Source organism: Gymnoscopelus microlampas (genome assembly GCF_963454915.1).
Source record: "Gymnoscopelus microlampas genome assembly, chromosome: 1".
In the NCBI taxonomy this organism is placed as follows: Eukaryota; Metazoa; Chordata; class Actinopteri; order Myctophiformes; family Myctophidae; genus Gymnoscopelus; species Gymnoscopelus microlampas.
The window spans coordinates 46,761,691-46,789,197 of record NC_139962.1 but is presented as its reverse complement, the minus strand read 5'-3'; the positions used below and the strand labels follow the sequence as shown (position 1 = coordinate 46,789,197).

General features: G+C 41.6%; 2 protein-coding genes across 8 annotated transcripts in view; both read right to left on the bottom strand.

Moving 5' to 3' along the window:
* The window catches only part of slc9a5 (solute carrier family 9 member A5), a 37,715-nt gene extending 16,042 nt beyond the window's left edge, over positions 1-21,673 (bottom strand). For both annotated transcript variants that reach the window (XR_014600965.1, XM_084060009.1), the window contains exons 1-9: positions 21,103-21,673; positions 10,082-10,384; positions 9,345-9,508; positions 8,574-8,652; positions 8,014-8,191; positions 7,395-7,615; positions 7,105-7,307; positions 5,928-6,017; positions 3,950-4,020 (exon numbers count right to left, since the gene is read on the bottom strand). Coding sequence is in view for 1 of the 2 variants with exons in the window: in XM_084060009.1 (XP_083916135.1) it covers positions 3,950-4,020; positions 5,928-6,017; positions 7,105-7,307; positions 7,395-7,615; positions 8,014-8,191; positions 8,574-8,652; positions 9,345-9,508; positions 10,082-10,384; positions 21,103-21,544 (1,751 nt within the window). In the remaining variant the exon portion in view is untranslated. The remainder of the gene's footprint in view (positions 1-3,949; positions 4,021-5,927; positions 6,018-7,104; positions 7,308-7,394; positions 7,616-8,013; positions 8,192-8,573; positions 8,653-9,344; positions 9,509-10,081; positions 10,385-21,102) is intronic.
* Positions 21,674-24,099: 2,426 nt separating this feature from the next.
* The window catches only part of fhod1 (formin homology 2 domain containing 1), a 65,459-nt gene continuing 62,051 nt past the window's right edge, over positions 24,100-27,507 (bottom strand). For all 6 annotated transcript variants that reach the window (XM_084059412.1, XM_084059413.1, XM_084059414.1 and 3 more), the window contains one exon: positions 24,100-25,999. In XM_084059412.1, the coding sequence (XP_083915538.1) occupies positions 25,914-25,999 (86 nt within the window). In that variant the 3' untranslated portion in view covers positions 24,100-25,913. The remainder of the gene's footprint in view (positions 26,000-27,507) is intronic.

The window sequence follows — 27,507 nt, the reverse complement described above, 5'->3', positions numbered from 1 at the left end:
CGGGAATCGTGCACTTGCATAAGGCTAAGAGATTGGTTGCATAGTTTAATTGATATTGATTTATTAGTGCATTAAATTTCCCCATCCACTTCAATGCAAAAGTGAAACAAATACATTTCAAGTATTTTTTTCTCAGAAACCGTAAGAGCTACAGTTACCAGACTTTGAAGGGAGGTTCATAGTTTATTGCCAAATTATTGAAACAAATATTACACCATTCGGCCTCATGGTGGCGCTATAACAGCCCACTTTACCTTTTGGCCTATAACTCTTGAACCGTAGGTCGTAAAATCAAAATTTCTTTTTCCCTAGATTCCTTGGGTCATTACGCAACTCCCCATATAGGCCACGCCCATTTGCGTATGGATAGATTTTTTGATATTGATTTATTAGTGCATTAAATTTCCCCATTCACTTGAATGGGAATTGCAAAAACTCCCATTCAAGTATTTTTTCCTCGGAAACCGTAAGGCCTACAGTTACAAGACTTGGAGGGGAGGTCAATAGTTTTTTGCAAAATTATTATGAAAAAAATCACACCAGTCGGCCACATGGTGGCGCTATAACAGCCCACTTTACCTTTTGGCCTATAACTCTTGAACCGTAGGTCGTAAAATCAAAATTTCTTTTCCCCTGGATTCCTTGGGTCACGACGCAACTCCCCATATAGGCCACGCCCATTTCCGTCTGGATAGATTTTCCGCCATTTTGAAATTTCTTCAAAACACACTTTTTGCTCCTTTTCCTAATTGTTTTTTCCAAATCTCACAAAAATCGGTACACGTGATCTATGGACCCCTGCGATAAACATATCCAAACGGCATTATGATAGTCCTTACCGTTCTTCCGTAAATTGTTTCCAAAGTTAGCGGGAGGGACCCGTTTTACCAAAAATGTCAAAAATCACAAACGAAACGTCCAATCGATCCCAAATTTGAATCACATGTCGAGGGTAATTTACTCAACGAGTCCCCAAAAGCATTTCCACTTTGACCCATAGGGGGCGCCACGAATACGCACAATGTCACCGTTTGATGCAAAAACATGATTTTTGGGGGGGTCAGTCCCTTCAAAATGAAACGCAAGTGATCTCAGGAGTGACGTGACAATGTAATTGGCGCAGTCTCCGACGGTATTCCTCCCGGCGTATTACTCGAGTCCCGACCGGCGTCGGCGCAACCACACTTTGCAATTGCAAATTGCGACGCGTCTAGTTAGTGTGGTTGCCCTAACAGGGCAACCAGACTATCGTTATAGATAAACTTTGTTTGTTACTTTATTTATGTGTAAACAATACTTCGGGCCGCTACTCCTCCCACAGTTTATTTTTCCCAATTTAGTGCTATATGTCAAAATGACCGGTCTGACCGGGAATCGTGCACTTGCATAAGGCTAAGAGATTGGTTGCATAGTTTAATTGATATTGATTTATTAGTGCATTAAATTTCCCCATCCACTTCAATGGAAAAGTGAAAACAATAAAATTGAAGTATTTTTTTCTCAGAAACCGTAAGAGCTACAGTTACCAGACTTTGAGGGGAGATTCATAGTTTATTGCCAAATTATTGAAACAAATATTACACCATTCGGCCTCATGGTGGCGCTATAACAGCCCACTTCACCTTTTGGCCTATAACTCTTGAACCGTAGGTCGTAAAATCAAAATTTCCTTTTCCCTACATTCCTTGGGTCATTACACAACTTCCCATATAGGCCACGCCCATTTGCGTATGGATAGATTTTTTGATATTGATTTATTAGTGCATTAAATTTCCCCATTCACTTGAATGGGAATTGCTAAAACTCCCATTCAAGTATTTTTTCCTCGGAAACCGTAAGGCCTACAGTTACAAGACTTGGAGGGGAGGTTAATAGTTTTTTGCAAAATTATTATGAAAAAAATCACACCAGTCGGCCACATGGTGGCGCTATAACAGCCCACTTTACGTTTTGGCCTATAACTCTTGAACCGTAGGTCGTAAAATCAAAATTTCAATTTCCATACATTCCTTGGGTCATTACGCAACGACCCGCGACCGGCGTCGGCGCAACCACACTTTGCAATTGCCAATTGCGACGCGTCTAGTTTATTTATTTATAGATAAACAATACTTCGGGCCGCTACTCCTCCCACAGTTTATTTTTCCCAATTTAGTGCTATATGTCAAAATGACCGGTCTGACCGGGAATCGTGCACTTGCATAAGGCTAAGAGATTGGTTGCATAGTTTAATTGATATTGATTTATTAGTGCATTAAATTTCCCCATCCACTTCAATGGAAAAGTGAAAACACTAAAATTCAAGTATTTTTTTCTCAGAAACCGTAAGAGCTACAGTTACCAGACTTTGAGGGGAGGTTCATAGTTTATTGCCAAATTATTTAAACAAAGAATACACCATTCGGCCTCATGGTGGCGCTATAAGAGCCCACTTTACCTTTTGGCCTATAACTCTTGAACCGTAGGTCGTAAAATCAAAATTTATTTTTCCCTAGATTCCTTGGGTCATTACGCAACTCCCCATATAGGCCACGCCCATTTGCGTATGGATAGATTTTTTGATATTGATTTATTAGTGCATTAAATTTCCCCATTCACTTTCATGGGAATTGCAAAAACTCCCATTCAAGTATTTCTTTCTCGGAAACCGTAAGGGCTACAGTTACAAGACTTGGAGGGGAGGTTAATAGTTTATTGCTAAATTATTTAAAAAATAATCACACCAGTCGGCCACATGGTGGCGCTATAACAGCCCACTTTACGTTTTGGCCTATAACTCTTGAACCGTAGGTCGTAAAATCAAAATGTATTTTCCCCTGGATTCCTTGGGTCACGACGCAACTCCCCATATAGGCCACGCCCATTTCCGTCGTGATAGATTTTCCGCCATTTTGAATTTTCTTCAAACCACACTTTTAGCTCCTCCTCCAACATATTTTGTCCAAATGTCACAGAAATCGGTACACATGATCTCTGGGCCCATGCGGTAAACATATCCAAATGGCATTTTCATAGTCCTTACCGTTCTTCCGTAAATTGTTTCCAAAGTTAGTGGGAGGGACCCGTTTTACCAAAAATGTCAAAAATCACGAACGAAACGTCCAATCGATCCCAAATTTAAATCACATGTCGAGGGTGATTTACTCAACGACTCCCCAAAAGCATTTCCACTTTGACCCATAGGGGGCGCCACGAATGCGCAAAATGTCACCGTTTGATGCAAAAACATGATTTTTGGGGGAGTCAGTCCCTTCAAAATGAAACGCAAGCGATCTCAGGAGTGACGTGACAATGTAATTGGCGCAGTCTCCGACGGTATTCCTCCCAGCGTATTACTCGAGTCCCGACCGGCGTCGGCGCAACCACACTTTGCAATTGCCAATTGCGACGCGTCTAGTTGTATACTGTATTTGAAATGTTTGAGTATGTGCTTTTTGGATTACTTGTATTTCTGGGTTTCTCTATTGTGTAGCTTCTCTATTGATTTTACACACGACTGTTGACCTCTAGTGGTATCTTTCTTTCTATACATCGTTAACCTACGTTAACCCCTTTTCCACAGCTGAGTGGTATTGGGCTGATGGTATCTATGATTACATATAGGCTTGTGTTTTGTGGAGTTTTTCTTTTTGCATGCCCTGAAGAAGGCCTGAAAGGTCGAAACATGTTGGCAGTTTTTATTGTTCTATGATGAACTAGCATTTATTATTAAAGTTTTTAAACTTTTTTTGGAATATGTGCCTTGTTTTTTTCAACTGATATCACTCTACATAGCAATATACTATCAGAATATAGAGCTTTAACTTATTCAACAAAAAACACTTTTTTAACAATAAAATGCAACTTACACTACCTTTAACTTACTGTCATAATGTGTGACTACTGTGGCATTACATGTTTTGTTTTGTTAGTGCAGTATGTTGCTAACATAGCATTAGTGAGTTATTACTTGTCTCTCCAGTGGTGGTATCCCTGCAGTCCAGCGATGTCTTCAACAGCTGCCAGGATGTGGTCAAAGGCCTGAGGGCCAGAGGTCAGCAAGAGGTCAAAGGTTACACATAGGGATTGATTAAAGACACCACCATGCTAATCTTATGTTATGTCTCTGTTCATTAGGCTTATGATAAAGATAATGACTCATCATTAGGGCTGTTCGATATTGCCTTTTTCTTTACCGATAACCGATATACCGATATTGTCCAACTCCTAATTTCCAATACCGATATCAACCGATACCGATATATACAGGCTTTTACACCAAAAGTCAACTAATTGTCAGGTAACATCACATAGCTAATAAAATGAAATAGCTATAATATCAATATAATATCTAATACATCTAATATAATACAGTGATGTTGTTAGGTTTTCAATAAAGTGAGTCCCACTAATCTTAGATTAGATGTTGGCCTATTTGACAGTGCAGAAGCATAATTGCTTTGATGATGCCTATAACATTAACAAGCGTCAAAAAGCGTCAGCTGGACACAGACACACACACCTGCCATCTGCAGTGCTCTAATTTGAAAGTCTGGAGAGAGAGTCTGTCTCATTTCTCAGCAAAAGTCCTTGAATATGATGGAATATGATTAAGGATTACTGTGATTATGGTAAGCTCACACACCATACAGTAAGAACTCCTGTAACTTATAAAAATAAAAATAAAATAAAAACTTTTTTTTTTCCAAAAAACGATACCGATATTTTCCGAGATTACATTTTTATGCTAATATCGGCAAATCATATCGGGAGGCCGATAATATCGGACATCCCTACTTATCATCACGGCTTGGTTTGATGGATTTATTAGCCACTTCTTGCAGTTATGATTATCAGATAGACAGAGACGAACAGACACACAGAGAGATAGATAGATAGACAGACAGACTCACTGCCAGAAAAAGACATACAGCTAGACAGAGACCAATATAGACTGACAGACAGACAGAGAGAGAGAGAGAGAGAAATAGACAGAGGGCCCTATTTTCGCCGGTGCCTTACCCATTATCCCTAAAATTCTTTGCCATTTTTCACTATTTTTAAAAACATTTTTCAAATAGTTCAACTAGCCGATCTACATCGACACGTTGTGAGCTTGTAGATTGGCTATTTGAACTATTTGAAAATCCCCAGAAGAAAACGCAAGGCGATCTTCTCAAAACGCTGAGAAAGGCCTGCGGGCCGAAACGTCCGTCGTGTATGATCTGCTGCTGGGGCTTATGACTGTCTAAATAATCATGAAATCCTAAAAGGATCAAAGTGAGTGCTGGTGATCTTTTCCAAGATGGTCTTCTCAAACGCTCATCCAAACGCCCTAATGTCTCAACTTCCTGCGACCAGATAAAAACACCAGACGAGCACGCACAGTGCAAATTAGACACTCAGTGCTTCGTCATGTTTCTGGCATTTCCAGCATAGTGTAAATACGCAGCACTCCCAGTGAAAACAATTTTGAAACATACACTGTGCTCAGAAAAAAACCTCCATGGTGGACACAGTGATAATAGGCAAATCTTCTGTGAAGATAGCAAATCTACAAGCTATGCATCACAACGTGACATGTTGTGACTTGTGAGCTAGAAGATCGGCTATTTTCGGCAAAGAGATTTGGTATAGAGGTAAAAAAGGAGGAGCCCAAGGATAGAAACCTGGTGGACCCCGGTCAACAAAGTATATAGGGTGTAAGTGGGTAAGAGAAGAGATCAGAAGAGAAAGTACACACACGCACGCAGCGCACGCACACACAAACACACACACACACACACACACACACACACACACACACACACACACACACACACACACACACACACACACACACACACACACACACACACACACACACACACACACACACACACACACACACACACACACACACACACACACACACACACACACACACACAACAAAGAACACAGACTAACCCTCTCATGAATCTCCTCGTTAATGGTTGGTTTCCTGTTGGTGGCACGAGGAACCTTCAACCATTTAACCAGTGGCTTGATAGTAAGACCCTGGTAGAGAGACAATCAGTTAGACTGGAGAGAGAGACATTGACAGTCATTTAGACTGGAGAGAGAGAGAGCGAGAGAGAGATTCTTGAGAGAAATACAGCTAGTCTGGAGTCCACCAGTTAATCAGACAAATCAATTTTGTTGAGTATAAGAAATCAATTAGACTTTTTTTTTTGTCAGTTTGATATAGAAAATATAAATTATTTAAAAAACACGCTTTTGATTATGTGATAAAAGTAATATAGAATAACAGCTATGAAGATAATGGATAGCTGCAGCCCTAGACTAGAGATGAGTCTGTGATGATTCAGTTTGCTTGTTCTCTGTGCTTTGATTTCTGTCAGTCTTTCATCTGTCTCTCTGTCTCTCAGCCATCTGTCTCTCTAAACAGACAGATGGCAGACAGACATTAACATTGTTACAGAACGTAACATTGTTACTATGCTACCACCAATCATCATCAAGATTTACATACATCTCACTGCTCGCAAATGTGTCTGAGTGTGAGCAGTATGTGTGTGTGCGTGTGTGCGTGCGTGTGCGCCGTGTACCACTGCCCTTTTAGGTTTTAGGTTTATTCAGTATTTATGAACAGAAAGCAGGCTACATCTCCAGGGCACACCAAACCTTGTCCATCTGAGCAAGACTAGACTAGACTACAATGTGCTTGTATGAAATAGAACATTATCATCTAGCCAGCACATAGAAAATCTCAGGTACAGAAAAACATTTAATGTTATAAAACATTTTAAAAAGTCATAAATACAACCAATGTTGGAGTTAACACACTGCTTTTTAAAATACATTACGTAATACTACTTTCATAGTAGTATTACATAAAATAGTAGAGTAAAATAGTGTATTTGTTTTTAGAACACAGTCTCATTATTACAGTTACAGTTCTTGGTAGACATTTTCAGAAAACGAAATATTGCGCACTAACTCTATTCATCTCATGTGTGGGGAATTCGCACGACTGAACTGGGAGAAAAGGGAAACGAAATAATTCGATACTACTAAAACATATTAATGAAAGAATAGCGTTAGTTGTTAGGAATAGTTTTAGTATCTATAGAGACAGTGTTACCTGGAACATGACAGTGAAGAAGATGACTATGATCGTCGTGGCGACAAAGTAATCCTTGGCTTTGACAAATTTTGAATCGAGCAAAACCACCAGAGCAAACGCTACTGCCCCCCGCAGTCCACCGTATGACATCACCACCTGGTCAATCTTGTCCAATGGGACCAGGCGGAAGCGGTTGAGAATCCATGTCTGACCAATCACACCTTGAAAAGGAGGACAGAGAGTCACAGCGTTACTCAGACAGACAGACAGACAGACAGACAGGCAGACAGACAGACAGACAATCATACCGACAGCTCTGAAGATGAAGATGAAGATGAGCGTAGATGACACCAGTCCAGTGTCCCAGGCCCATTTGGATTTGTCCACGGCTGAGATCCCCAGGAAGATGAAGATGATGGTCTCAGCGATGCTTGCCAGAGTCTTCATTGTGTATTTCACCGTGGTCCGTGACTTCTGGGAGATGTTGGCCTCTACATACTTATTGGCCCCGATGCCACAGAAAGTCATTCTGATTGATCAGAAAGAAAGGGGGAGGAGTTAGACCTGCCCAGCACAACAGCAGTCTTCAACTGTTGGCCAGGAACGCATATGTGTTTTTTTAGATTTCTTTGGCTAAAATAATTGGACAAAATATTTTGAGATGGGGGTCCCTGTATTTTGGGGGCCAAATACAGATCATTTTTGGGGGTCCTTGACATGAAAAAGGTTTGAGAACCACTGATATTATAGCAACATACGTTTTTAAAAAAATGACTCATAGCTATGAGCTTGTATGTCTGCTATTTATATCTGAGTTCAACAGTGTGTGTGTGTGTGTGTGTGTGTGTGTGTGTGTGTGTGTGTGTGTGTGTGTGTGCGTGCGTGCGTGCGTGCGTGCGTGCGTGCGTGCGTGCGTGCGTCACTTACGACAGTATGGATGACAGGGAGAATAGTTCCGCGGTCAGATAAGCCAGATAGACGAGCAGGAAGACGAATAACGGCTCTATGATCCGAACCTTCTTGGTGAAACGGGTGATGAAGCCCAGAATGACAGCAAACACCAGGCCTACTAACGTACCTCCTATACTCACTATCAGGAAGGAGGCTGGAGACATGAGGAGAGGGGGGAGGAGGGACAACATTAGAGGGGGGGGGGGGGGGTTAGAAGTCCCAGAATACCTTGCTAACCATCCTTCCATCCATCCAATTATTATATCTCTGTCCTCCTCCTCCTGCTCTATGCCTGACCCCAAAACTACGAACATAATACCACTCTGGCTCTCAATTATTTAACACAGAAAACAGGAAAAGGAGAGGAGAGGAGAGGAGTAGTATCAATATCAGAACTAATAGTTGTAGTATTACCACATGTAGTAACAGTATTAGCTGTTGTAGTATTACCAGCAGTAGTAGTATAGCATTATTTAATATTTGTAGTAGTACCAGCAGTAGTAGCAGCAGCACTAGTAGATAGTCATAGTACTCACCCACTCCTTTGAAATAGTCAACTGTCTGAACATTTCCTGGCCCCACTTCCACAAAGGAGATGTACACTTTATACAATACCTAGAAAAACAACACCAACAAACACACACACACACACACACACACACACACACACACACACACACACACACACACACACACACACACACACACACACACACACACACACACACACACACACACACACACACACACACGTGTGAGTGAGTGAGTGAGTGAGTGAGTGAGTGAGTGATCATTTGAATCAACAACAGAGCCTATTGACATTGCTTTGATATTAAGAACTGTTACTTTTCATTAGAATGTGTGAGTAGCAGATTTGGTGTGGAGAGTGACAGATAGGCTGTCTGACCTCCAGCTAATCTTCTATCTGAGCCCACTAAACTGTACTAGACTGGCCCCATGACAGGAGCATTGCAGACCATTCTGGACCGGACTTCTGTAATAACCAAATTGTTGTTCAACTTTAACATTATCTATCTTCGGACATTGTACAAATGCAACCAAACTAACCCATAGAGGTCTATTTACAAATGGAAAATGGGTAAATTAACACTAAGCATTTTTCTGTGCGTCTCTATTCTGGCACTTCTACATATCTTTCTGTGTGTGTGCGTGTGTGTGTGTGTGTGTGTGTGTGTGTGTGTGTGTGTGTGTGTGTGTGTGTGTGTGTGTGTGTGTGTGTGTGTGTGTGTGTGTGTGTGTGTGTGTGTGTGTGTGCGTGTGTGTAGGTGCGTGCGTGTCTTAATTACCACGGTGACAGCATCGTTAAGCAATGACTCTCCAAAGACAATGATGAAGAGTGTCTCGTTGACGTGAACTTCCTCAAAGACAGCGATCACAGCTACCGGGTCGACAGCCGAGATCAATGCTCCAAACAACAAGAACTCCATCAATCCTGCGTCCACCCTCTCATCTAACCCCCACACACACACACACACACACACACACACACACACACACACACACACACACACACACACACACACACACACACACACACACACACACTCAGAATGAAGCATGCGAATGAACAAGCAGCCCCTTACCTCAGCAGTCAGCACCCCTACTCAAATGGCGTTTTCTGTCAATAAAATGGAGATCTTTAAAAAATAAAACATTTGCTTTGGTTGAACCATGTAGCCATCGTGTAGAGATGATTAAGTCACAGCTCAATTCACGCCCAGCCCATTGTTTCTTTCTTTAATGACCAAACAACAACAATAATGGCAGATATATACCGTCTCATTTACATTTGTCCAGCAGACCAATTGCAAGTTAACAACTTAACTTATAGCTGCATCTACTGCACCACTTCACCGGCGCGCAGTGGCGTCTGATGCACCCAATATTATTTAGTCCATGGCACCTGCGGTTTAACAGTTTAACCAGATAAGATGGTTTTGGATTAGCCCTATCTGGTGGCCCCCAGTTTGACACATTTGACCTATGCCCCTCAGTAATTTAACCTTTATGACCTTTGACTGACCTATTATCCCCAGAAGTTTGACCCCGTACAGACAGAAGCCGGTGCAGAATGCGTTCCAGAGCGTTCCGACGACAGCGTACAACAGGATGGCGCCCAGGTTGTCGAAGAAGAGCCTGGCGGGCATGAAATACCCGGCGTCCCCGACGATGGTGGGCAGCAGGAACAGGAAGAAGAGGCTGGGCTCCAGCTGATACAGCTGCTTCTTATTGGCTATGAGGACCACGCCACCCAGAACCAGGCCCAATAGGATCAACATACAGGACTCTGGAACCACTGTGGTCCACCGCTGGGAGAAATGAAACACTGGACAGAGTTGATAAAAAAACAAGAATAGAAAACACAATGGTATTAGATTAGAAGTAAATGCAAACTGTGCTATTAACACTCAAATTAACTGCTTGTCTTTTTATGATGCTTTTTAGATGATGTATGTAAGTACATGTGATTCTGATTCTTTATTGACCACACATGGAGGAATTTGCCTTTGGCTTCACTGTGGCAGAATATTAGCCTGGCGTAGACAGACTATATCACTGCGTGGATATGAGTCTGGTGCTTCCATGAGGACGTTTTTTTTCCCAAGGGACGGGATCAAAACAATGGCCCTCGACGCAATTGGTTAGACCTACAACCAACTACCAATTACAGTCTCCCATATTCGAATACAGGGCCCTGATTGGTCACACACGTCTTCTGGAGCAGGAAAGGGATTCTCTATGGAGCGGTGCCAGACCCAAATCGCAGAGTGCAATTTTTTTTTTTCACTCGCAGATTCGTCTGGTCCCAGGCTAGCAGAGTATAACAGAACCGATACGATAAATACACCATCAAACTGCATGCAAACACACACAAAAAACACACACACAAAAGGAACAGTACAGATGTGTACTGGTTCTATAGAAGAACATATAAACAAGTTATTATGCATTACTGTATGTCTGGGCAGTGCATTTTAGACCAGGGGTCTTCAACCTTTTCAGGCCAGGGACCCCCAAACTGATGGGGAGATGGAGCAGGGACCCCCCTGCTCCATCTGTATATTTATTGTATATTTATGAATAAAATTGTGTTTTATATGTCTAAACATGGAAAAATGGTTGCCTGCTCCTACGCACTTGTCCCAGTAGGTGTGCAAAAGGACCTTTCTCTACAAAATATGTATAAACATACCATATTATTGTGAATTGTGCCTCCATTTATCTGTTAGCTAAAATATGGTGGATTCATGTTATGTTTAAAGACAATTTGAAATTTTGGGAAAAAAACGTTTTTGAAAAGAAAAATATTGTTTAATCAAACAACAATTTCGCGGACCCCCTGTTGAACACCTCTGTTTTAGACCATTTATTAAGGTTTTGCCTGAAGTGCATCCACTCTGGAAATTCAAAGAATGCCTCCACAGAAGGAGGGTAAGACACACACCCATTCACTCCTCTGTGTCTCGTAGATTTGTGCTGCTTGCTGATGAAGAATGGCACCCTAGCTATATGTACAATGATTAAAAATGGGGATATTGACAGTTTTGAAAACTTAAGTCAGACATATGGGTTGGCTAGGCAGGACTTCATCTGCAGTTAAGGGATTTTTTTGTCTTATCCAGGGATCACACCAACTATAATTAATGTATTTGCAGATGCTTATAACTCAGGAAGTAATAGTGGTCTTTTAAGTAAGCTATATAACGGGATTATGTCATTGAATGAGGACTCCACAATATATGTGAAACAACGATGGGAAAAATAACTGGACATTGATATAAGTGATGACGTGTGGTGGTCGAATACATGGGAAACACGATCAACAACCACTAACTCCCTGACCTGGAGAGACTTTTGTTGGAAAACCCAGATGCGTTTCTTTATCACTACCAAATAGAAGTCTAAACAAACTGTTAACCAACTGGACTTCTGGAGAGAATGTGGAGATACCATGGTTGATCATGCACATGTATTTAGGTCTTGCTCTGCAATTCAACCTTTCTGGAAGGAAGTAGCAACACTTATTTAAAACATTCTGGGTTTCAGTATCAGTTCTACATTTGAAACCTTGTATCTTGGTCAAACCCTGGATGGACTGAGTCAGGACGATTCCTATCTGCTTAAGATCCTACTTGCAGCAAGCAAAAAAGCTATCACAAAGAACTGGTTGCAGAAAAGTCCTACTTGTCAATATTGTGAGACAGTTGCATCTTCTAGAGATGTCCGATGACCTATTCTTTAAGACTCCAAAAAGAGCTGGGTGAAAAAAGATGGGGGAAATGGTTAGACTGTTTAGATAGCGAGCCAGATCTCTTGTGAATATTGGTTACATCCTCTCCACTGTATCTCAAATCCTGTAAACATGTTTCTGTTATTGGTACTGAATGTCCCCTTTTTGTTTTGTTTGATTGTCTGTTTGTTTTTTGCCTTATTTTTACATTTCTTGTCCTTTTCTGTCTTCCGGTACTATCTGTTTGTATGTTTTACATACATTTTTTAATTAAAAAATAAAGAGTAAAAAAATGGTACCCTAGCGCTGACCTGGCACCCTACATCAGCTGGCACCGCCAAACAGCCATCTGCTAACTTCAATTCCAATAGTAGGAGGTCATCTGTTAAGAGGGCAGTCTCGCCATTGGAAATTATAACAAGCATCCAACAGGATCAGAATGTTGTGTCCTGTGTTTTGGCAGGCCAAAACATTCTGAGTTCTGAATTCAGCCCAGAAACACTGTTACAGCAGGCTGCATCAGTTAACATCTTTGTTGTGTTGTTGCATTGATTGAGCGGAGGTCAGAACTACCCGCCCGCTGTCAGAGAAAGAATGGCCACTTGTCACAAATAGCAAGTAGGTCAAAATGTCACTTATCAACATTTGTTATGTTGTTGCTCTGCAGGAGGCTAGTGCTCTAGATCAGTGGTTCTCAACCTGTGGGTCGGGACCCCCAGGGGGGTCCCCACATGTTTTTTTGGGGGGTCCCCAGATGACAGTGAAGTGACAATTGAAGGACTTTTTAATACCTCAAAAAAGAAAGAAAGAAAAGAAAAAAGACCATTACTGCATCAAAAGTAATCAACAAATTATACTATAAAAACATTGGCCAAATTTTCAAATAAAATAAGAGGCAAAACATTTGAAAATAGACGATCTATTATTAGTTAGCTATTTTCACAATATTTATCTGTGGAACCGAGTCAAATGTAATGCCACAACTCCAGCAATTCCTTGCTTATCAGGGTGGGTAAAAAAAAAGGTTGAGAACCACTGGTCTAGACTAGGGCCGGTCTGTGAGTCGGTGTGTCTGTCAGTGACAGTCCGGACTTAATCTCACAAATCACTGGATCAGCACCATACATAAATTGACTACGGTTATGGTTTGAAGTGCTGTCCATGTCTAATGTGTTATGTGTAAAGCATGGTTGTTGTACAGTATTCACATAAAATGATGCAAGTTTATTATTGGTTCCTCTTTTTGCTTGTGTGGAGTGGTTTGTTGCAGATTAACATCATTGTCCTGATGTTGATTTTCTCCTCCATCATTCAACAATCAATCTCAACCTCACCACAGATACTGCATCTGCAGAGATGTTATGGACACACACAAAAGGTGTGGAAATAAAACAACCACAGGCTAAATCGCTCTGTGTGTGTGTGTGTGTGTGTGTGTGTGTGTGTGTGTGTGTGTGTGTGTGTGTGTGTGTGTGTGTGTGTGTGTGTGTGTGTGTGTGTGCGTGTGCGTGTGCGTGTGCGTGTGCGTGCGCGTGCGTGTGCGTGTGCCTGTGCCTGTGCCTGTGCCTGTGCCTGTGCGTGCGCGTGCATGTGTGCATGGTTGCCTGGATAGGTGTATGACTCCGGGGCTCAAGGCTTAGGAAGAGATTTATACCTGCGGCTGTTAGAGCTCTGAACACGGACATGGTGTAAAACAAAACAAAACAGAAAGAAACAAATTAAAGAATTATATGACATTCATATGTAAATAACCATACTTGTTTTTCTCTCACTGGTACTTGCACAAATGTACATAGATACTGTACTGTAAGTGAGTTAAAGTGACATGTAGTTGATGTACATATACCTTACCTCACCATGCATTTTATTATACTCCTTCCATAATTCTGCACATTCCCCATTGCTCATTCCCTATTGCTGCTAAGACGTGTTTAAAGAGGGTTAGAGTATGTCTCTCCATTTATACTTGCTATTTGTATGCATTATTTTCAGAAGTCTGACTGCCCTATACTCAGAACGCACGGTTGCATGCACGCACACACACACACACACACACACACACACACACACACACACACACACACACACACACACACACACACACACACACACACACACACACACACACACACACACACACACACACACACACACACACACACACACACACACACACACACACACACACACACAGGCCTGTATACAGGCATGCAAGTAATCACCTTTACTGTAAAAGCTCAGACAGACATGCAATGGAGCAGCCTTTTGTGTTGACTCTCACAGATCATTAATGCTTTCCCACCTCAAGGCCTAAAAGAAATCATTGAATACCTACTTCATTAAGCCCTCCCACAGGCACACTTTGTGAAGTGTTGAGCACGGTTTGGAAACCATGCCAAATATCTATGGATGGGTATGGTTTAACATTAAACCATTCCATGCCAAACAGCACCAAACTGTGTGCAAATGGAAATGCAATTGGAACGGTTATTAACGATTCTCAGAACCGCTCTATGGTGTTGTGGTGGAAATGCCCTATTTTTATTTTATTTTATTATTTTTAGCTTATCAAGGCCTGGTCAGTTTGATCAGAGAACATAGGAGCAATCAGATCCTTCTGTAGACTTGTTGGGGTTGAAATAAAGAACCTTGCCTGCCTTGTTTATGAAGTTTGATCCTAGCTGAGCTACATAATCCCTCACAGGCAGCAGGCTGGAGCTTAACACAATAATACAAACAATTACCTGGAATTTAAGGGATCATTCACTCTGACTGAATTCAATTCACCTTAACTGAGGTTTGTCCCAGATTTTCATTTCTGTTGTTCTGTTATTGTGCTGGGCAGCTCCCAGAGGCGACAGTAGAGGACTGTGGTCATACCGTACAAATATATGCTGATTGATCGTATTTATCATACTCCAGAACATTCAATATATTAATTCTATATTCATTCTATATTTATTCTCACATTCACTGTCATTCACTGACCATTCATATATGGAACTGCTAATAGACTGGTATTAACCACCTGTATACTCATTGTTAATATTCAGTCATATATGTATTGGTGATAGATGTATATCAATTCATATATTCACTGCACATTTATATTTATTGATAGACTGTAAATACTGTACATTCATTCATTCATACTACTACTCGGGAACGATGCAAATAGGGAATGCATGCCCCACCCTGTTATGCAATACCTGTCATACCTGTTGTCAGAGTACCCATTGTCTGTCTGTCTGTATCCCTTTTGTGCCCATATTTGGAGATCTCTATATCTGATAGGTTTAAACAACTATCTATTTTATGAATGAACTTGGTATCTGCCGTCATACCATATTGTAGCGTTCCATCATGTCAAATTTGCTTCCCAATCCTATGATTTTATTAAGTTCGAGGTTGTATGTAACTAATCCTAGTATCAGTTCTCCCCTTTCCTGTAGAGCCTGCATGTGTTTTGAGCTGTGCAGAGCGCAGACCCTCCAAGGTCACTGATTATCTCTTGAGGAAAACAATAACAGCTCATTGGGTTTAACTTGACCATCTATGACAAAGCAACAAACACCTCCTTAAGCGACGACTTGACGACCGACCGGTCAAGAGATAAAGAGCCATGGTCAATGTGCTGTTGTCCAAGACATTTGGACGCTGTTTGTCCAGATAAACTGTTTCACATCATCACCGTGCCATCTTCTCTCTCAACCTATGAGCTGGCTCCACGTGGCCAGCTGTCATCGTCAGAGCTGATGCTGGATAACAACTTCCATTGTGTATAACTATTGTGATCATTGACTGTTTAGCCAGAAAGGAAAGGAACTTTGCTGTATACTGTATGCCTCGTGATTGCCTTTCTCCTTTATTTTTTATAATACATCCATCTGCCTGGTGTCTACTTCTTGGTCGTGTCGAGTGTTGAATCTTCTTTTTATGGTACTCTGGGTCTTTAAATAGTATACACCTTCAGAAACTTATGGTACGGATTCATCAAACGTATCAATATCTGTCTGTCCTTGTCCCTTTTATGCCCATATATGGATATCTCTATATCTGTCTACCCTTGTCCCTTTTATGCCCATATACAAGTATGGAGATGGCCATATATGGGCAGATGTATAGCAATAGATGTACAGTATATTCACTGTACATGTTCACTCATTCAGAGATCCAGGGCAGATATCTAGGGCCAGCAGCTCAGAATTGTATTTATTTTATAGTATTTATATATCTTTGTTTTTTTCTTATTTCTTTTGTTTTGGTTCTTGACTCTACTCTTACCTATACCTCTGTGTTTCATTGTGACTACTATTGCTGCTACCGTATTTAAGCAAAATAAAAAAATCTGCACAACAAAAAGGCTCCCGTTTGAAGATATTCAAGAGTAGAGTAACATTTCGAGCCACCAGGCTCTTCAGAAGTATGAGGAAGAGCCAGGTGGCTATAAACGTTTCTCTAATAAATATCTGACTTTTTGGGTGTACAGATTTTATTTATTTTGACAAACTTTTGATCCAGCACCCTGCCTAGTGCCAAAGTATCTTATTCGCCTTTTCTCAGGCTAAACAAGCTCAGCTTAAACAAGCTCAGTGCTTAATGAGTCTTCCAGTTTAGTAGACCTTGTATTGTGAATTTGTACTTCCATGACAGTTATTCTCATGTCTTACTAAATAAAGTACATCAATCAATCAATCAATCAATATTGCTGTTATGACACCTGAATTTCCCTCTGAGGATCAATAAAGGTTTATCTTATGTTAACTTATCTTATCCTGGGCATCTCAATGTCACTAAAGAAGACCAAGCTTAAAACCTCCCAAAACAAACTGATTCGACTACTTCTCGGCCTGGGGCCCATGACCCACCTTTTTCCAACCCATTTTGCTAGCCTAGGGTGGCTCAGGGTAGAAGACAGGGTTAAGCAATTAAAAATGGGATTGGCTTTCAAAATAGTCAATGTGACTTTGCCCTCAATGCCCTCAATATCCGCATATATGACTAAATACTAAATAATAAAAAAGTGAGCGACACCCACTGCCACAATACTAGAGGGAGCGACAAAAACGATCTGGTAACACCCATCTATAAAACAAACATGGGTAAATTCTTCTACAGCACTGCCACCCAAGTGTGGAATCCCCTGACCCCATCCCTAAAAAAAATGTGGATCACTGGCTTCCTATAAAACAGGCCTGAAAATCCACCTTTCAGGAGGCCAAAGGGGGAGGTAAATATCACTTCTCCTTAGAAAGATGTTCACCCCCCCCCCCCTTTTTCTACTGTGTACATATAGTGTTTTATATTTGTGATGACATTGTATTTTTGTGTTACTTTTTATGCTATGATGATGAATTGAATACATAGGACCTCAATGGAAACAAGTCCACTGGACTTTTGGGTGATCCTTTTAGACTAAGTGTATGACTCGTGCTGTTTGCATTTCTGTCTAATAAAAGATTCAAAAACTTCCAGGGGGAGCGTGGCAATGTGTTTTTTCAGAACCAGAATCAACGTTAACTTTGCTGTCACATCACAGGTTTACAAGTGAATTATTTTTGTGTAGTTTTTGATGAGAAGAGAGAGGATAGAGATAGGAAAAACACAGGATAGAAACAGGTTAAATAATCAAAAAGATAATCTACACAAATAGCATATGTAATAGCAGGTATGTACATGATGTTTAGAACATTTGCATCATATGCAGATATGTGTACATGAGGTGAGATGGAAACACTGTAAGTGAAAATGTTGAATCTTCACAGGGTGAGAAATAAATCACATTCATTTGAACAACCTGCTGCAGCTACTGTGGCAGAGTCTAACATCTGTGTGTGTGTGTGTGTGTGTGTGTGTGTGTGTGTGTGCGTGCGTGCGTGCGTGCGTGCGTGCGTGCGTGCGTGCGTGCGTGCGTGCGTGCGTGCGTGCGTGCGTGCGTGCGTGCGTGCGTGCGTGTGTGTGTGCGTGCGTGCGTGAATGCGTGCGCGTCATGCTCACTGGAACAGTTCAGTCATCACTAGATACAGTGTGAGTCATCACACACACACACACACACACACACACACACACACACACACACACACACACACACACACACACACACACACACACACACACACACACACAGAAGAGCACACATCACAAAGACACACACACCCACAGTACCAGACACTCTATCTCCCTGAAAACACTAAACATCACACACACCTCCTACATACCACCCACCCTCTCTCTCTCTCTCTCTCCCTCCCCCCCTCCCTCCCTCCCTCCCTCTCTCTCACTCTCTCTCCCTCCCTCCCTCAATTTCTCTCCCTCCCTCCCTCCCTCCCTCTCTCACCCCCACTCACAAGTTTCCTGTGTATTCTACACTGTCTTCATTTCCTGTATATACAGTATGTGCATGTAATCTTTTGGTACTTAGCAGCAGTGACTCAGCAAGTCTGTAGCTGTCTGTTGATGCTGACATCCACATGGAGCGTATCGGTTAAGACCCACACCATACGTATCCTTTTGCTCACTGTTTCCCAAACAGTGGGTCGGGAGACCCACTGTGGGTCACTGACCAATTTGTATGGGTCATGAGTGAATATCAGTTTTTCTTTTCCTACATTTAAAAATATATATTATTTCAAAAGATTTTCCCCAAAACTCTATGCTTATTCAGAAATAAAACAAAATGAAAATTTTCACAAGAATTTGATAAATGTTAAAAACTAAGATCTAAGAAATGACATACAAAAGAAAATTAAGAAGTAGTGAAAATAGCTGATCTACAAGCTCACAACGCGTTGCGAGCTTGTAGATCTGCTATTTTCACTAGTTTGGGTCAGGCAGACATACAATTTCTGTTTTTGGAACCACTGCTTTAGCTAATAGAGTACGAACTCTCCTGTCTTCACCAGTACTACACTGTCTCAATACAAAGGGGGAGTGGACTCCTCTAGAAAGTCAAGTCAACCCTCCTTCTCTCCTTTGGGAGGAACACACGCACATGCTCACGCAATCACACACACACACACGTGCACACACACATGCTCACGCAATCACACACACGCACACACACACACACACACACACACACACACACACACACACACACACACACACACACACACACACACACACACACACACACACACAGTCAAGTCAACAGGACTATGTGACTGTGATGATGTGTGTGTGTGTGTGTGTGTGTGTGTGTGTGTGTGTGTGTGTGTGTGTGTGTGTGTGTGTGCGTGCGTGCGTGCGTGCGTGCGTGCGTGCGTGCGTGCGTGCGTGCGTGCGTGCGTGCGTGCGTGCGTGCGTGCGTGCGTGCGTGCGTGCGTGTGCGCGCGCGTGTGTGTGTTTGTGAGAGTGTGTACGGGCAGAGTGGGCTCTATGCTAAAGTATTCTAGATAAAACAAGCTGTTCAATGTCATGAGCAACATTTTACTGTCACCATCTCTCTCTCTCTCTCTCCCTCCCCTCTCTCTCTCTCTGCAGAGTGAGAGTCACTTCCTGTATCCCTCCTTACACTGTAGAATAATATTTCAGTTCCTCAATCAGAAACATTACTATCAACCACAGGCAGAGTCAGACTATGACTGACATATCTCTTCTCTTCTCGTCTGTCTGTCTGTCTGTCTGTCTGTCTGTCTGTCTGTCTGTCAATTCATTTCATTTAATTTCAATTCACTCGTTGAAAGGCTTTATTTTGCTCGTCAAACATACATTTACACTGCCAAGAGGGCAAGTGTAAATATAAACAGAAATAAAAATGTATGTACAATTAAAGATATTACGCCTACTAGAATAAATAATGTAATTCTTAAATAAAACAGTATCTAACTTTGCAGTCAGATATAGTAGGTAAAATTATCTTTAAAAAATACAATTGTCCTTGTGTCTGGTGGTGTTTCATTTCATTGTCATAAGCAATGTCAGTTTGACATTTGCATATCTATCATAGATACGAAAGTAGAAGTCAGACTCGATAAAACACATCTATGATAGCCTTGATGCAGGGCTAGTGTAACAGTATTGTATCCTATTTGTATTGTATTGTATCCGACAGGATTCATCACAGTAAAGCCAATGGAGAGTTCAATTAAGGACAACAAAGTTAACTTTAAACAAGCCTAACTTTCATAGAACTGATAAACAGTTGGATTAGAGTGAAACTGGATATGGATGGAGAGATATTGGAGTCTAGTAGAGACTATCTATCCAATATCCACTGCCAGCATGCTACTGTGCTGTACTCTCAGGGTTCCTTTAGGGGGGTCTACATTGACCTTCACAAGTCTGTAACTCTTACAGTATAATGGTACCATTTGTATACTGTCAGAGTTAAGGAGACACCTTGACATTTTAAGGTTTGAGAACCATTGCTGTGTATGCTGCACACCTGTTGCTTTGCATTGTAGTGTTAGTGTGGCTGGGATGCCTATCAATCAACAAGTTATTTACTCTATGTTTTATTTTATCATTAGTGACTTGTGGTCTTTTTCAAAATTCTCTTTGAGACAAACAACTACTGTAAACTGTCTTCTACTCATATTTGGTCAGCAGCACCAAAAAGAGTAGTAGTAGTAATAGTAGTAGTAGTGTAGTAGCCATTTGTTATACCAGTGGTTCTCAAAGTGTGGTCCAGGGACTCTCAGGGTTCCTTGAGGGGGTTCTAAATGAACCCTTAAAAGTCTGTTACTCTGACAGTATACAAATGAAACCATTCCACTTGTACACTGTCAGAGTTAAAGGGGGTCCTTGAAATGTAAAAGTTTGAGAACCACTGCGTTCCAGTAACGGCAGTAGCCTACAGTAGTAGTACTTACATATCTTGGCTAGAGAGGCCAGCATCAGCCAGACAGCGATGATGTACGGGGTCTGGACATAGCTCCATTCCCACTGGACCATCCTGAAGCCACCACCGCCGTGGTGATGGGAGCCTTCCTCCTCCTCCTCCTCCTCCTTCTCTCCGGGCTGCTCATCCTCCTCCCCGCTGACCGACGGCTTTTCCTCCGCCGTGCGGGTCAAGGCGACACCTGGAGAACCGACCTCCGGTGGGGAGACACCGGGGACACCGCCACCACCGGCCTCCGTTCCGGACGGGAGACTCTGAGGTACCGGGGACGGGGAGAAGCCTGGGGGCGAGACGCTGCTGCTGAGCTGCTCCAGCCCCGTAGCCCCCGGTGCTTCTGTCACTAGAAGAAGGTCAGTCCTCGGTGGGAGAAGCAGCAGCAGGAGTCCCGGTAGGACAGTAGCCGCGAGGAGCATCTTTAACACCGGTTGGTAACCGTTCACCGTTCAGCGGTGTGTTCTTCTAACCTGGTCCATCTTCTCCACTTGGTTTATATAATCACGGCTTGGGGCCGCACGGACACACACACTCTCACGCACACACACTCTCACGCGCACACACTGTGTGAAGGAGGACCGGTCTGGTTTACTGTATCAACAACACAACACACACCGGCTGCTCGCCTCACACACGCACTCATTCAGTCAGTCAGTCAGTCAGATCGCCGCGGTGTTACAGCGACATTGGTGGCCTGTGGAATTCTGCGTTTTTTACAGAGTGGTCGCTGTTTTTCCATTTTAGGTAAAGACCGTGCTTTGCTGTGTAGGCTACAGCCCTATGACTACAGCACAAAAGGTGACAGCCTGACAGGGGGGGAAAGCAGTGGTGTACTGTACACAGTAACAAAGTACATGTACTCATTCAAGTACTGTACTGCGATACAATGTTGAGGTATTTTTTACTTCACTTGAGTATTTCCAATGTTCTATACTTTTACTTCTACTCCACTACATCTCAAAGGCAAATATTGTACACTTTTACCCTCCTACAATTATTTGAAAACTTGTGTTACTAGTTACTTTGCAGATATAATTTATTATATTTTTAAAAATATATTAACCACTTCAGTCCCCCCTGAAATTAGCTACAAGTTTATAATTGTTTTGGCTTTTCCCGCCTTTATTGATAGATACATTAGACTGACAGGAATTGGGGAGAGGGAGAAGGGGAGTGACACACAGTAAAGGTTGTCGGGATTGGGATTTGAACCTGCGACACGCTGTCATGTCAGGCTGCAGACTGAGCCTAGGTGCCCGGACCGCTACGCCACCCGTCCGGACAGATATGCCATTTTGAAACATTTTAGAACTTTCACTTTTGGTACTTTAAGTATATTTTGATGCCAATACTTTTGTACTTTTACTCAAGTAACATTTTGAACACACACAGGCTTTTTACTTAAACAGAGTATTTTTATATTGTGGTATTTGCTACTCTTGTCTGACAAAAAACGTCACATGGAAAGACGGCTGATTTGGCTGTGTCAAGGTTGTTTATCATAAATTAAAGTCAGCTGTAAAAGAAAAAAACTATCCTCTCTCTCAACAGTAGGATCATTCTAAACTTAAATTGAACGAGCCTTAGTTATTGGCTTTCTCATTCTCATTCTACATATCACCAAAACGACAAGGGGCTACACCAATTAAGAGCTACACTTTCTTGGGTCACATAATTCGACTGGTCACAGTTTGTTTTGTAACAGGCCGGTGTCGTGCCTAAAAAGTCGGTGAGGAGAGGTACTACCTCTCCTCCGAGTCCGAGGTACAGTAGGTAGGGGGCTGGAGGGCACGTGACCCAGGTCCCGTTAAGGATTTGTCGTTAGTGGTTCTCAACCAGTGGTCCGTGGACCACCAGTGGTCCTTGAGGGGGTTCCAGGTGGTCAACAGCTAAAGGATGGAGTTGGTAACCAAATGGACCCTTAGGCTATAGATATTTAACTCTTGAGTGTAAAATGACCCTTACGGGTCCATTTGGTTTCATTATACGCTCTCAAGAGTTAAATTATTGTTAAACATCACATCTGCATTACTTAATTAAAGAATTGTTCTTTTGATCAACGTTTGCCTGTTATCTCTCCTATGGTACCACATCCGTGGCTCAAATGCCGAATAAATAAAGGACCCCGATATGAAAAGGGTTGAAAACCACTGCTTTAAAGAAACACTCTATCCTGTTATTTTTGATTATGCAGTTCTTTTCTGTGGAGCTCTAGTGATGTTCTATGCTCTGTTCTATTGACACTCAGTTTGACACTCAAACTGAGTTCTAATAGTCAACCCAAATGACAGATCAGTTGGTCACACTAGAGCAGTGGTTCTCAAAGTGGGGTCCAGGGACCCCCAGGGGTCCTTGAGGGGGTTCTAGTGGGTCCTCAGAAAAAAGAGGAACAGTGTAACCACGTTAACCTTGTTTTATACCTCGACTATTCGAAAATAGCAACCTCACAACATATTGCATTTGCTTAAAAAAATGGGAGATCTGGGCTAGTTATAAGAGCAAGCAGCCTTTATTTAAACCAACATGTTTCGACCACTAGGGCTAAAAAATATTGCATTTGCACTGGTATTATGGAAACATTTAGAAAAATTGGAGAAAAAAAATTAAAACTCCTTATGGCTGAAATTATTTTCAAGATGGGGGTCTGCAGCCAAATACATACTGTATCAGTTTGAGGTCTTTGACAGGGAAATGTTTGAGAACCACTGCATTAGAGTCCCTTTTAGTAGCTAAAATTTATCAGAGAGAGGTGCAGTTAAAATTTTACTGCATCACTATCTGTCCCAAGGACTCATCAGTAATGCTTCCTGCCCTGCAAGGAGATCAGGCCAATCCAGTATAATCTTTTAAAGCACCTCTTAAAAAAAAAGGAAATCCTTTATAGAAGCTTTCTGTTAGTTATAGTCAGTTGTAGTAGAACAGCAGCCTTGCAATGGTATAAGCTTGTGTAACATATCACAACTACAAACAAAAGTATGATTTAGAAATCTTTATTCATAATTATATACTTGAAACACAGTCTTCCGTTTAAACCACCATTTATTCTACACTGAAGACAAACTGCACTTCCCATCTGTCCTACAGCGACGAACAGCATGAATTGTCCAAGTAGCAAAACAGATAAAAACGAATGCAATGTTGATCTATTGTTGGTACAGAATTTAACTTCATATAATTGAATTAATAAAATGTATGGGGGTAGTGTTATTTAAAATAAACTGTAGTTACTGTTTGTCTTTGTAGGGCAGACAGCGTGTTGTTTGTAGGACAGACAGGTACTGCTGTCTCCACAGTACAGTAAACTTGACATAGTGTGCAGGACAGGTGGCTACAATGTGCCTGAATATAAGGACTCATAAACCTTCATTAGTGGAACACAATAGTACATTCAATGTGAAGACAGGCATATATGTATAAAAAAAACTATACATTTAAAAACAACTATTCGCTCTTCTTAATGTAACTGCTAAGAGCCCTAGAGCAAGGCAATTAATCTCCACCTCCTCCAGTGGAGCTGCTCAGTGGCCAAAGGTAAAAGAGTGGTGTAATTGGTAATTGCTATAATGGGCATTTCCCAGGAGTGAACGTGTGTAAGTGTATGGGTGTGAACCAGGATGTTGGTGTAAATGATTATTCATGTCGACTGATTAAACTGATTGATTGATTAATTCAAAAATCAATCAATCAATAATGCACCAGGGCGTTGGTGTAAATGATTGACCATGTTCATTCAACTTTCTCCCTCAACAAAGAGCCAGCTGAAGGAGCAACTTCGTGCCTTTAAATAATACTATGTTTCGTTTAACGTCCCCACTCCCAGTGCAAAAAGGCAAAAACTGTACATTATCACAATATTAAACATTATCAACTATATTCCTCACCAACTTGAACTAAAAACATTTGTGTTTCTTCATTTGTGTTTTGAAGCCACCACTGTGAACATACACTGTATTATACAGTATTTCCCTACTACACAACAAATAGACAACTAACACCATATCACCTTAGAGTGTGTGTGTGTGTATGTATGTGTGTGTGTGTGTGTGTGTGTGTGTGTGTGTGTGTGTGTGTGTGTGTGTGTGTGTGTGTGTGTGTGTGTGTGTGTGTGTGTGTGTGTGTGTGTGTGTACGCGCACGTGCCGTGCGTTCGTGTCTAAATGGTTTACAATAGGACGTTGTGGGTGATGCCTGTACAGCAGTTTGAATTATTAAAACTGATGAACACAGATGTAAAGCAGTTAAATATAAAACAGTACTGTTTAAAATAATCAATATTAACCGGTAAATAATTCTCTACAACATTATATTCGAACCATAATCCATAAAAACTTGACCAATAATTAAGAATATGTGAAAGAACAGCAACGGCACAGAAGATTCAATTCTTCTCAATACTTACAAGGCCTTGTTTTTTACTTTCACAACAGTTTGACATGTTAATAATAATAATTATAATAATGTCTGCATGTCAAATTAGTCTGTGTGGACTCTTTATATCACAGTCACTTATCTGGCAATCGTATCCAGAGAGATATAGTGTGAGCATGTAGGGGTTCAACACCTTGCTCAAAGGCACTTGGACAGGTCACGTAGCTGGCTGGCTGCATCAGGGGATTGAACCCGGGACGACGATTACTTTATTTAACAGATGCTGTCCTCATGCTGCTCTTGGGTCTTAGTGCTTCAGGCTGCTGTCACTGTACACTCTGTTGTGTGCGTGTGTGCGTGCGTGCATGGGTGTGTGTGTGTGTGTGTGTGTGTGTGTGTGTGTGTGTGTGTGTGTGTCCTGTCACAGCTTGTCATTTGTCTTGTTGTTGCTAAGACCCAGAGCTTGCACCACATCCAGACTGAGACCGCTCTTCAACGTCCTCCTCACTGGAAAAAAACACGCACGCACGCAAGCACACACACACACACACACACACACACACACACACACACACACACACACACACACACACACACACACACACACACACACACACACACACACACACACACACACACACACACACACACACACACACACACACACACACACACACACACACACAGAGAGACAGACATCAGTTTTCCGTAACAAATCCTCCACTCCTAATGACAAGAAAGTGTAAAGACAGACAGTAGGAAAGCTGATAAAGAGACAGCAAATAAGGGTCTGGTGGGATTTGATCTTAGAAAAGCTCATGTGAACCAGGCCGGTTGGCATTTATGCTTCTGTTTGTAGTCTCTGAGCATAGTATATTAGCTCACAAAATGTGTGAAATTTTCTATGGGCTTGCTGTGCGAATTTTCAGGCAAATTGAAATACTGATGGCATGCATATTACAAGGTCAGAGTTCACGTCTGACCATAGCATCTGCATACCACTGTTAGGGTTGACACGATTAAAAATTTAAGTTGACGATTAATTATCACACAAATAATTGCGATTAACCATTTAATTGTGTTTTTGGAATTCAACATTGGAATGTGAATTCAATTCAAATTTCTGTTTGGTTTTTAGGCTTCATGATCACAAATTGCACAGGGAAGATATGAAATAACTTAAATATACAAATAAATTACTGACACATTTAATCATTTCTAAATAATTAAAAAGAATGCAAAATAATTTAGATTATCTCAGGCTATTATGTAATAATTATGACAGGCCTAACTACTGTTGGAACATTGCTTTATCGTCATGTAAGATCCTATTCACCAACTTGTATATGGGTGAACACAACAAACTTAGTTCTAGACTGAACCCACCGTAACCCACTTAAGCCCTATATACTTCATTGTACGATGCATAGCAAAAATAGCCAAAATAGCCAATCTACAAGCTCACAATGTGCCACGAAGTGCTCTGTTGTGAAATTGTATGTCTGCCATTACCTCTACTTGTGAATTAGCCAATCTACAGGTTCACAAAGCATCACAATGGAACATGTTGTGCGCTAACAGATCTGCTATTTTTGCCGAACGTTAGCCCCAGAATGGGGATGCTAGGGTACATGAAGGGTACATGAAGGTCTGGAGGTGGAGGTGTAAACCAGTGGTTCTCAAACTTTTTCATGTCAAGGACCCCCAAAAATGATATGTAATTGGCTGCAGAATAGCAGATCTACAAGCTCTTAGCGCGGCACGGAGTGCTGCACTATGAGCTTGTATATCTGCTATTTTTGAATAGCCAAAGTATAAACCATATATATATATGGTTAAAGTGGTTAAAATGATTGTGACGCTATATTAACACATTTTGCTGGGGACCCCCTGGTGCCCCCCAAGGACCCCTGGGGGTCCCCGGACCCCAATTTGAGAACCAATGGCGTAAACCACTACACCCTGTGAGGTTCAGCATCAACAGGCTGCAAGAGACAGACCTGCTGACTTACTAC